Genomic DNA, 12,582 nt, shown 5'->3' on the forward strand with positions numbered 1-12,582 from the left:
AAAGAGACCCAGTTTGGGAATATTTTAATGAAGTTCCTCTACCTGTGGGTAAGACAGGCATGCGTGAAAAATGCAAACAGTGCAACAAAGAAATGCAAGGCCTGGTTGCCCGAATGAAACAACATCATGAGAAGTGTTCCTTCTCAGGAGGAAGCTGCATTGAAGATGATGAAAGGAACATGTCTGAACATGCAGGATCTTCAGGTTGGCAAACTTTTTTATTTCATACTTCTTTCTTAAGGACTGCCCGTCTTCCTTTTGGACTATTCTTGAATTCTCATGTTTGAGCAAAAAATATAGTTGTTACTCTATGGTACTATCATTTTAGATGCAGTTGTGATAAAAATGAATAGCTGAAACAGGCATATCTTCCTTTTACAATTTCACCTTTAAAGTATTATTGAGTGTCACTGAATTCAATGAGTAATACTAAATGAGCAGTATGGTAATAATAATTAAATAACTGCATTGACTTATTTTGTTTAGGAGACTCCATCCTCAACATACAGGATTCTGAAGACGATCCACCTTCGAGATCACCATTATTTTCTATAGTTTCAGAGTTATCTGCCAATGATAGTGTTTCAGTCACATCATGTATGTCACATAGCCACAGTATATCACCTGTAGCAAAAAGGGAAAAAAATCTCCATCATCCAGAAACAGCCATAGATAAGTTTGTGATAAGAACCAGCAGATTACAAAAAGAGGTAATTGATGAAAAAAATTGCCTGGTTTGTTTATGCAACAAACTCTCCTTTCTGTATGCTTGAGAACCCACACTTCATTAACATAGCTCAGTCATTAAGACCAGGATACAGTCCACTCAACAGAGCAGATGTTGCAGGCAAATTGTTGGATAAAGAGTATGAAAGAGAAATTGAGCAGTGTGCAAAAAGTCTAGAGGGTGAAATTGTTAATTTGAGTCTTGATGGGTGGAGCAATGCCCACAATGATCCTGTTGTATTCGCTTGTGTGTCAACAGAAGAAGGGAATGTCTTCCTTACAGAAACAATTGATACATCAGGAAATGCACACACAGCAGAATACTTACAAGAAGTAGCAGTAAAAGCTATAACAAACTGAAAAAAAATTCTAATGTCTAGTACGCAGCTTGGTCACAGACAACGCTGCAAATGTATCCAATGAGAAGAAATTACTTAGAAGAGAGTCCCAAGCTAATAATATACGGTTGCAGTGCTCATTTAATGCACCTCCTAGCCAAAGACTTCAGTGTTCCAGAAATAAAAAATAATGTTGAAATTGCAGAATACTTCCCTAACAAACACTTTGCAGCAGCTGCTCTGGAAAAAGTGGGAGAAACCAACGAATTCTCCCACAAGACATGATATGGAACTCAGTAGTGGACTGTTTTGAGCACTATATCAAAAACTGGCCTAATCTGATGACAGTTTGTGAAGAAAATTGTGAAAAAATAGATGGCACTGTCACAGTCAAAGTTCTCAGCATTGGGCTTAAGAGAAATGTTGAACACATGCTGAGTACCCTGAAGCCAGTTTCTGTAGCCTTGAACAAAATGCAGGCAAATAGCTGTTTTATTGCTGACGCAGTTGAAATTTGGAAGGAACTGAGTGAGATGTTAAAAAGAGAAATATGCAATAACAGAGTTAAATGACAAGCATTAAAAAAACAAATGGGACAAGCACTATCTCCAGCTCATTTTCTTGCAAATATTCTCAATACTACCAGGTACCAGAGTCAAACCTTAACTGCTGAAGAAGAGGAGTTGGCTATGACATGGACATGCAGCAATCATCCCTCCATAATGCCAACTATAATAAACTTCAGAGCTAAGTGTGAACCATTCAAGAAATACATGTTTGCTGATGTTTTAAAGAAAGTCACACCATTGAACTGGTGGTGGAAGTCACTTAAGCACTTGGATTCAGAGACTGTTGAAGTGATAATCTCATTTTTAACAGCAGTAGCTTCTTCTGCTGGTGTACAAAGAATATTTTCTTCCTTGGCACTAATTCATTCCAAATTGAGAAATCGTTTGGGACCTGAAAAAGCAGGAAAGCTTGTTTTTCTTTTCCAGATTATGAACAAACAGGAAAATGAAGGTGAAGACGACTGAGTTAGCTGCAGAAGCCAATATTTTATGTTTCTCACGTTGACCTGGCTGACAGAGTCGATTTAATTTTTTTTTTAATATTTCATTTAACTTTTTTTGTTAAAATATTATATGTTTGCTGTTGAAGAAAAAAATCCAGAATACATAACGTTGTTGTTTTAGTTAAATAAAACAATTTAAATGTCTGTCTGGTGATGTTCTCCTCCTAACACAGCATGGCAAGAAAATCCTCCAAATACACCTCTACCCCGATATAACGCGACCCGATATAACATGAATTCGGATATAACACCATAAAGCAGCGCTCCGGGGAGGCTGGGCTGCGCACTCCGGCGGATCAAAGCAAGTTCGATATAACGCGGTTTCACCTATAACGCAATAAGATTTTTTGGCTCCCGAGGACAGCATTGTATCGGGGTAGAGGTGTATTAATGATTAACCTCTTGATTGGAGATAGTTCACCTCCCAGTGACTTCATAAATATCTGCTTCAGTTATCTTTGGTAAATGAAATAACCAAACAATCATTCATTTTCTGATATAGCTGTAAAACTAATCTGAAAAGTTTTCAAAATAAATCACTTTAAAAATGTATAGTGTGTACCTTCTAAAATGAAACCTACATCTATCGCTGAGTTGTGAAGAATGTGTGTATTAAGGTTATAACAACCAACAAAAATGCACTTTTATGTAGAAATCCATGATTAAATCGAGTCTTCCTGACTAGTGATTTAAATCATGATTTAAATAAATTTGATTTAAATCAAATCCATTCTGACTTGAGAGCATGCAGAACTTGAAGCATATGATCAATGACATTAAAATCAAGGGGACTATTCATATGCTTAAATTTAGGCATGTGCTTACATACTTTGTTGGAGCAGGGCTGTAGTAGCACAGTGACAACACTTCAGAAATGCATATAAATCGATTTAGTGTGAATTTCCTGTTAGGTGACTTTATCTCAGCTGTTATTTAATTTTCTTTCAACAACTGATGTTCTCAGGGCCAATCTTGATGCATGTCGGGTGCAAACTGTCCTGAAATGTTTGCTCTGGTTCAGGTAACATAAGTAGGTCATCAGGTGTCAGCATCAACCATACTAAAAATAGAGCTTGTGGAGGCGAGGCGGATGGGCTTCTGCTGGTGCAAGTTTGTGACATTGTGCAACTCTCCCAAGTATATTATCTTATTTAGCTTTTCATTTATGATTAAGGAGCTACAATAAATACTCCATTGTTAAGGTTAAAAGACAATTTACATGTAGGAACATAGGAATTGCCATACTGAAACAGTCCCTTGATACATTTAGTCCGGTATCCTATCTCCAAGAATGGCCAAAGCCCAGTGGTTTACACGAAGGTGCAAGAAACTTCCTACTCCTTAATAGATCGAGACTGGCTTAAGCCATGAAGCATGAGGTTTACTATCTCTTCCAAAATTTATAATAGCACTAACTATTATAGCTCTGGATATTCTTGTTATCCATATAAATGTCCAGTCCCTTTATGAATCTTACTGAGTTTTTTGTCTCAAAGATATCTTGTAGCCGTGAGTTCCAGTGCTTAATAACGTGTAATTATTTGTGTAAAAAAAATTTCTTCATGTTCCTTCATCATTTTCAGAGACTCCCTGTAGTCTTAAACTTCCTGTTATTATTAACAGGCGATCAGAGAATACTTGTTTGGTATGGAAGGTTTGAAGTAAATTGCTGAAGTACAAAACGCTGTTCTTGAGCTATAAGGGGAAAATTATGATTTCTTGTGCATCAAAACTTGTTCTCACTGTGTGTTTGTGTTTCAAAAAACATCTGGCCTGAGAAGTTCTCAATAGTTCTATTAAGGTCACTCAAGATGTGGACAATTCAGTTCTTAAGTGAAAAAGGAATTGAGAGGTGAAGGCTGTAACATGCTGCAGCATTCCTAGTGTTATTCAAACCTAGTGACTGCTGCTCCCAAGTGAGATGTCTAGGAGGCACTTTCTGAGCACATGATGTATGTTGCAGGCCATTTGGCCTAAAATGATGTATCTAGAGACCCATAATTAAGAGTTGTCTCATGTACAGCTTTTAAACACCTGTGATGTGGAAAGGAAACAGTGTTAGAACCCATTTACACAGGCATCATTTTAAGAACATGCTAGTCCTGGAACTGTTACTAAACTTTCTGAAGATCAAGGTTGTAACATGATTTGGTTACAGGTTAAAATGTGGATTAGTCCTGACTACACAGGTAAAAACAGTTGCCTGGAGGCTTTGCTGTTTGTCTCTGACTTTCAGGGACATTGTTTCCAGAGAGATCTTTTCTCAGTCTTCTGTATCTCCATCTCCCCTTCTGCATTCAATTGTCTTTTCAGTTTTTCACCGTCTCCGTGTTGTGTCTCCCACCCTTCCATGCACTAGTAGCATTATTAAGCACTTCTAGCATTACCTATTACATGCTAATATCGCTTCTACACTTGTACTGCAACTGGTATTCGACACTGTATACTGCTGGACTCTCCCCAGACTGTCCAAGGGGATTTAAATGCTGTACAATCTGTTCAGCACTTCTTGTCCATGGCACAACCTTGTGTTTTGGAATGTGTAATTTTTAAAAGTGCTATAAACATTAACAACAAAAAACAGATTGAAGATGCTTAAAAAGTATATTCACTGCCATCTACTGACAATTATGTGAAGGACACACTGTCCGTATTGTGTTAACTTGGATACTGCAAATTGGGATTTCTAGAAACAATGCTGATGCAAAATACTTGAGCAACAACATAAGCATATCCAGCTTGCCCAGCACCAAGGGGTTTTATCATCAGTATTAGAAATAAATTTAATCAGTAAATAACTATTCCAAGTACAAAACCCCTCATGAATGTTTTCATTGTGTGTGTATGTGCGCACGCATGCGCACATGTTGCCATGTATATAGGTTTAGAAATATCACACAACATACATGGCATAAGTCACTTTTGTTCTTTTCGCTTTCAGGAATAAAAGGGATCCCTCAACCCTCTGCTTTTATACCCACGGCTGAAAGTAATTCTTTTCAGCCTCAAGTGAAAACTCTCCCATCACCAGTTGATGCCAAGCAGCAGCTACAGCGTAAGATCCAGAAGAAGCAACAGGAACAGAAACTGCAGTCTCCTTTGCCAGGAGAGTCTCCAGCAAAGAAAACCGAAGGAGCTACAGCCAATGGAGTAACAAGTATTTCTAATGGAAGTCCTGCAATCTTGTCTCCTCAACCTATCGGTATCGTAGTGGCAGCTGTACCCAGCCCCATACCGGTAATGTGCTCCAACAGTTTTCAACCCAGACAACCTTATAAAACTGTTTTTCTCTATTTTATATTTATTCTGGAAATATTTAAGCAAATAGAAAGTTATCACAGACTAATGGCTTCCTCTTGCTATATGAACGTTGAGAGATAGATGCAGTGACCCTGCTTTTCCTGTTCCAGGGACTTTTTCTGTTATTCCAAATAAGTGACAAAGCCATAAATGTAATAATTTTGTCTGATGGATGTGGATGTAGTAGAATGACACCTATACAGCATGGGCCACGTTCATCGTGAGTCATTGACAGTGGCACTTAAACCAGGAATAATTTGGGTTTTAAATGGGAATCATTATACCTTTAGGGCAAAATTTACCTGAGTTCTGAAGATTGTACAAGGCCCTATGCATTGCTTAAGCCCTTCATATGGTATGTAAATGTGGCTTCATTAGTCCAGAGGGCTTTGTACTGGCATCAGTTTAACCTTTATTAGAATATCTATGCTGTACAGACTTGTTTGTTTTGGCTGAACAAAAGCTGACTTTTGTCTTTATTGTATATTTTGATAGCTAAGTTTCTGCCTGAATAATGTTTGATTTGTGTTTTATTCACTGGTGGAAGTTTAAAAATTAATGTTTGAAGATCTCTTCCTCTCTCTATCTATCTTCAATCAACACTCCAAGCCCTGCATCTGAATCATAGAAATGTAGGGCTGGAAGGGACCTGGACATGTCCATGAATGCCCCTTCGTTCTGCAAAAGTGCACTTAAAATAGGGCCTCAATTTTACAAGAATCAAGCACCAAGTCTCTAGTGCAGATTTTAGTTATGTGGATTATTATTTGTATTTCCATAGTGCCTAGGAGCCCTTGTCATGGACCAGGGCCCCTTTGGGTTAGGCAACCAGGATTATTTGTTCTGTTTTGATTTTTTGCTGGCCTTAGTACTCAACTGTATTGTCTTTCATCCTTTCCCCAGGAATTTGGGGAAGAGGTGGGCTAGGGATAGTGAGGCCTTGTTGCTTTGTCATTATACCTGCTCTCGTGATCTGATGTGTAAGTTGTGGGGCAGTGGGCCATTGAGGTGGAAGAGCAGCTTTACTGTATGTTTTGAGTATTTACTGTGACAGTCTGCAAGGAGACTATATCTCTTTGGGATTGTCCATGATGGTGGTGATGTGAGTGTTAGTATTCTGGAAGAGCAACTAGAGTGTAGGATGGGTGCCTGTTTGCAGTTTTATATATAAATAACAGTGCAGCATCCTTTTAATGCTTAGGATGTAGCACTCTGACTCCCCATTAATCTAACTTTATCCATTAGATTATGTAGGGCATGCATACTTTTGTTTAAATTGTGTGTCCTTTTTCTCCACATACAGGTACCGAGGACCAGACAGCTGGTGACATCTCCAAGTCCCATGGGCTCCTCTGATGGCAAGGTTCTTCCGCTCAATGTTCAGGTGGTCACTCAGCACATGCAGTCAGTCAAGCAGTCACCAAAGACTCCTCAGAATGTTCCAGCCAGTCCAGTTGGTGACCGTTCCGCCCGGCATCGTTACCCACAGATCTTACCTAAGCCAGCAAACACCAGTGCTCTCACCATCCGCTCGCCAACTACGGTGCTTTTCACCAGTAGCCCAATCAAGACAGTTGTGCCAGCTCCACATGTAAATTCCTTAAACGTGGTAAAAATGACAGCAATATCTCTTGCCCCTAGCAGCAGTAGTGTACCCGTCAAACACACTACTTCATTGAACAGCAGTACAGGAGCAATGGAAGAATCGAGAACTGTTCCTCAGATTAAAAATGGGTCTGTTGTTTCACTTCAGTCTCCAGGATCCAAGACAAGCAGTGTTGTAGCTACACCTGCAGTTGAGATCAAAATGGAACCAGAAGCATTACTGGATGACAACCCAATACAGTGCCAAGAGAATTCTGATGTGTCTAAAGCTATAAAAGGAGCACCGGGCCTGCCTGCTGCTCAGAGGAATCATTTTGAGGGTACAACCTTGAAAGCTTCAACTGAGAGCATCAGTGAAGTGAAAACAGTTAAGGGCTGTGATCAGAGAGCTGAAGGAGCAAGGACCAAATATAAAGCCCGACCTAAAGAAATCATACCAGTTTCTTCAGCAGGCAATAATCAAAGCACTCTTACTCTCTCAGTTGCCACTCAAAACTTCTCCAATCCCAGCATCAGTTCACCTCCTAGTGGTGATTCTACTGTTAAAGATAAAACATGCACTAAAAGTCCAAGGAAGCGACTACCTTCTACGCTTCAGGAGTCCCAGGTACCACCTGTAAAGAAACCACTTGTGGGGCAGCTTTCAGCAGGTAGCATGGAAGGTCAAAAAGGAAGCAGTGTTAAGAAGGTTCAGAAGGTTGTATCATTAGCTAGAAATGACAGTACTACAGCACTTGCTCAAGTTCCTAGCAAGGTCACTATAAAAGTAAATTCTACAGCTTCAACACACTTAGTGACAAACTGTCCATTGAATTCCAATGTTATAAATACCAGTGATTCCACTTTGGGACAGCAGCTCACAGCCTCATCTCCAGATATAAAAGTAAAATTGGAAGGAAATTTGTTTATCTTAGAAAATGATTCAAAATCTGATGGCAGCTTTAATCCAAATCCATGGCAGCATATCACTAAAACCTCTGACTTTACATCTGTGAACTCTGAACAGCAGCAAGATATCAGTGTTATGACTATTGCAGGACAGTCTGACTCTAATGATTTACAGGAATCTGTATGGGAGCCAGTGCACTGTGAAGGAATACAACAGGATACATACAGCCAGCAGTTACAGAGCCAGATCCAAGAATCAGCTTTGGGTCAAATACAAGCACAGTCCTCAAATCAGTTACCGTTACCTCTGCAGTCTGAGCTAAAAGAATTCGAACATACAGTCCCTCAGTCAAACGAAAACTTCTTTTCATTTGATGATGACCTTACACAGGACAGCATTGTGGAGGAACTGGTGCTCATGGAGGAGCAAATGTCAATGAACAGTTCTCATCCTTATGGTAGTTGTCTGGGAATGGCACTGCAGAATCAGACAGCAGCTCAAGGAGCTCCAATGTCATCTCATCCAAGCAATACGCACTTCTACCATTCAATCCACAACAATGGCACTCCAATTCACACTCCCACACCTACCCCGACTCCCACACCTACCCCGACTCCGACCCCAACACCCACGTCAGAAATGATTGCTGGATCTCAGAGTGTGTCACGAGAGAGCCCGTGCTCACGACTGGCTCAGACTACTCCTGTAGATAGTGCTCTGGGAAGTAGCCGGCATACACCCATTGGCACACCACATTCAAACTGCAGCAGCAGTGTCCCTCCTAGTCCTGTGGAATGCAGAAATCCTTTTGCATTTACTCCAATAAGCTCCAGTATGGCATACCATGATGCCAGCATTGTCTCGAGTAGCCCTGTGAAACCAATGCAGCGACCTATGGCTACTCACCCTGATAAAACCAAACTTGAGTGGATGAATAACGGGTACAGTGGAGTCACTAATTCATCAGTTTCAAATCATGGCATTCTTCCAAGCTATCAGGAGCTAGTGGAAGACCGTTTCAGGAAACCTCATGCTTTTGCAGTTCCTGGCCAGTCATATCAGTCTCAGTCCCGGCACCATGATACTCACTTTGGTCGTGTGACTCCTGTGTCACCTGTATCACATCAGGGATCCTCTGTAAATAGCACCAACAAGCAGGAAGGCTTTGCTGTTCCTGCTCCTCTTGACAACAAAGGAACAAGTTCCTCTCTCAATAACAGTTTCAGATGCCGGAGTGTAAGCCCTGCTGTCCATCGCCAACGTAATCTTAGTGGAAGCACTGTCTATCCAGTTTCTAATATACCACGCTCTAACTTGACCCCTTTCGGAAGTCCAGTGACACCTGAAGTTCACAATGTGTTCACAAATATTCATGCTGACACTAGTGCCAATAATATAGCTCAAAGGAGTCAGTCAGTCCCTTTGACTGTCATGATGCAGACAGCCTTCCCCTCTCTTCAGAAACAAACAAACACTAAAAAAATAACAAATGTGTTGTTAAGCAAACTTGATTCTGATGGCGATGATGCAGTGAGAGGTTTGGGAATGAACAACATGCCTTCAAATTACACAGCGAGGATGAATCTCACTCAGATTTTAGAAACATCCACCACTTTTCCTAGTGCCAACCCGCAAAATATGATCAATTCCAGCACTTCAGTTTATGAATTCCAAACACCAAGTTACCTCACAAAAAACAGCAGCACCGATCAGATCAGTTTTTCTTCTGGAGATAACCAAGCACAATCAGAAATTGGAGAACAGCAATTAGATTTCAGCAGCACTGTAAAAGACTTTTTAGGGGAGGACAATCTGCAAACCAACCAGCAGCTGGTGAATCAGGTGGTGTCAGATCTCAATAACGTTGCATCTGTCTTTTCCAGCGACATCAGGTTGTCTTCCGACCTCTCAGGCAGCATTAATGATCTGAATACTTTAGATACAAATCTACTGTTTGATCCAGGTCGTCAGCAGGGACAAGACGACGATGCTACACTGGAGGAATTAAAGAATGACCCCTTGTTTCAACAAATCTGCAATGAATCCATTAACTCAATGACTACATCAGGTTTTGAGTGGATGGAGAGTAAGGATCATCCTGCTGTTGAAATGTTGGGTTAAATTTGTTTAATAATATGTATGTAGCACACTGTATCTGAAAGACAGACGTATTGTATTTGTCTTAATGGAAGTGCCTCCTGCAGCAGAAACACTTGCTAAGAATTGTGGCATTTTTAAAAAAAGAGTTTGCTGTACAAGTTGCTTATTCTTCAGCTGGGAATAGGCAGTCTTTACAATTTTAAATAAATTTCTGAAGGCTATTGAAGAGCCAGTATTAGAATTTAAATTTTATAGGGTTCCCACTTAATAGCATTTCTTATTGTAGCAAAAATATATATACAAAGTGATTGAAAACCAGCATTCACAACTTCAGTAGAGGTGTTTGGAGGGTTTTAAATCCAACTTACTTGTTACTAGAGATTCAGTACTTTGTATTGCCTGCTACTTCTGAGGAGATGTTTGATATTGGCCTGTGTTATTCAAGTCAGAAATGTGTGGGACTTGTAGACAAGTAGGCGGTTGATGAGAGGGAGGGGCTACAGCTTGATGAAGGGCATACAAGTGGTGTTGTCATTGAGCATTACCCAGAGCTGCAGTACTGTGGTGAACCATGAGAAATGTCTGTGGCACCATTTACATCTATGATGAAGGGCTAAGATAGGAGAAAATAATGGGAATGATCAAGGAAAGAGAAAAATGCACTAAAATTTTATTTTAAATGTATATATTTAGTGTTTTTAGCCATAGATATCCATGACCTCACCTTAATGTTATTTTAGTTTTCACTTTAAATGTTGGGTTTTAATATGAGGTAAAAATGCATGATAAAAGATTCTGAGCACTGAGGCTTAATAAAAGTAGACATATGTATATTAGAAAATGATAGTTACTGTTTTATTATTTATCAGAATTAGAGAAGGTGACATGACATTTGTTTTCTTTTTTCAGTAGAATGGCTGCATGAGCTTATTAAAGTATTACTGTGTTTAAGATTTGTTATTAAACCCATCTGTTCTAACCTAATGGGGGGTAGAGGAAGGTGTTTTTCCTCTTTATTTTTCAGTAGGCTGCCCCTTTCTGTGCCTCCTGGAAAAAAAAGAAGATGATAAAAATGTTCTGATGTTGGCTGATAACTATTAAAAATAACTTCTATAGAGCCATAATGTTACCAGGCACTTTACAAACATGCAGCAAGACACATGAAGTCCTCGGGTAAAATTTTCAAAAGTGCTTATGTCCCATTTTCAAAACTGTCTTGGGTACTAAGGATCCTAAATCTCATTGACAGTCAATAAGATTTAGACTCCTAAGTCATTTAGGTGCTTTAGAAAACTTTAACCCTTGTCATTAAAAGTAAAAGAAGAATTCAAGTATTGTAAAAATCTCTAATGATGAACAGAGAAAGGTACTTAACCAGCCGAGGCCCTAATGCTACAAAGGGGATCTGCACAGGCAAACTGACTCCCATGTGGAGTGTCACTGAGATGCCAGGCAGACAAATCACTTTGTAGTATTGTTCCTGAAGCTTTGTAAGGGGTTTATTATTTCTCCTATGGACTGATGACATCAGTAGAACTTAAAGCAGAGTGTCACATTAGAGGTTTGTGAGGTTGTCAGCTCGTGTTGGAGAGAGGCAGAATGCTGCCACCTAGATTTGGCAAACGAGGAAGAGAGGACCAGATTTTCAGCTCTTGAAATGTATTTTGGTAATTTCTTGGTTCTTGAAATGTATTTTGGTAATTTGTGGCATTTCTGCTAATGATCTGAAATCTTCAGTATTTGATTTTAACAGCATTCATTTTCATGGTGCTGCTGCACTAGCACTCCAGATGCTAGTACATCATTGCTTCTCCTGGTCCCTGGGATAAAAGCACTGAACTAAGGCAGCCCCCAGCACGTGAGCTCTTCCGATGAAGGACAAACAGTGGTGCTATGCTGCAGCACCTGATACCACGGGCAGCAGACCGTAGAGAGAGTTCATGCCCCTCCTCAGACAGACTCCTTTTGTTTTCTTAAGAGAGACTTGCAAATTTTTTCCAGCTTGTGGGGGAGGTATTATTATATGGTAAGCTTTGGGTTTGATTATTTCAAAGTTCTGTTGATTTCTACCAATAAATACACATTAGAGCCATTTCCCTTTTTGAAAGAAGTTGCCCAAGGTGGATCTTGAACTGATGTCTTTTGAGATGCTCAGCGCCTTGCAGATTTGATCCTGTATCAAGTGCCAGCACCACTGTGCATATGTTAACCCTGCACTTCCAGCAGGCCTAACATGGGGGGATGACAAGGGACGGCATATACATGGGGGAGCATCTGCACTGGTATTATGGTGTTCTATGTATGTGCATGGCATTCTTCCCTTGCCTCTGTGCTGCTAGCACTGCACAATAGCTCAATACAACTAGTCCCCTCCAAATTCTTGTGTTTTAAGAACTGACTTTTTCTAAATTATGCAGCCATCACCCAAGGTTTTTAAAATATGTGTTTAAAACCATTTTTAAATCAAACGCTACATGGGGGCCTAGCAGAAAGTTTTCCTTTCACTTAATTAGCAGGCAAATAGGAATACTATTTAATCAGTGGATTTAAGG

General features: G+C 39.9%; 1 protein-coding gene across 1 annotated transcript in view; it reads left to right on the plus strand.

Annotated features, from left to right (window-relative positions):
• The window catches only part of RFX7 (regulatory factor X7), a 111,870-nt gene extending 101,819 nt beyond the window's left edge, over window positions 1-10,051 (plus strand). The window contains exons 8-9 of the mRNA XM_065412465.1: window positions 5,078-5,373; window positions 6,740-10,051. Of these exons, the coding sequence (XP_065268537.1) occupies window positions 5,078-5,373; window positions 6,740-10,051 (3,608 nt within the window). The remainder of the gene's footprint in view (window positions 1-5,077; window positions 5,374-6,739) is intronic.
• The last annotated feature ends 2,531 nt before the right edge of the window (window positions 10,052-12,582 follow it).

Source organism: Emys orbicularis, chromosome 10 (assembly GCF_028017835.1).
Source record: "Emys orbicularis isolate rEmyOrb1 chromosome 10, rEmyOrb1.hap1, whole genome shotgun sequence".
Taxonomy (NCBI): domain Eukaryota; kingdom Metazoa; phylum Chordata; order Testudines; family Emydidae; genus Emys; species Emys orbicularis.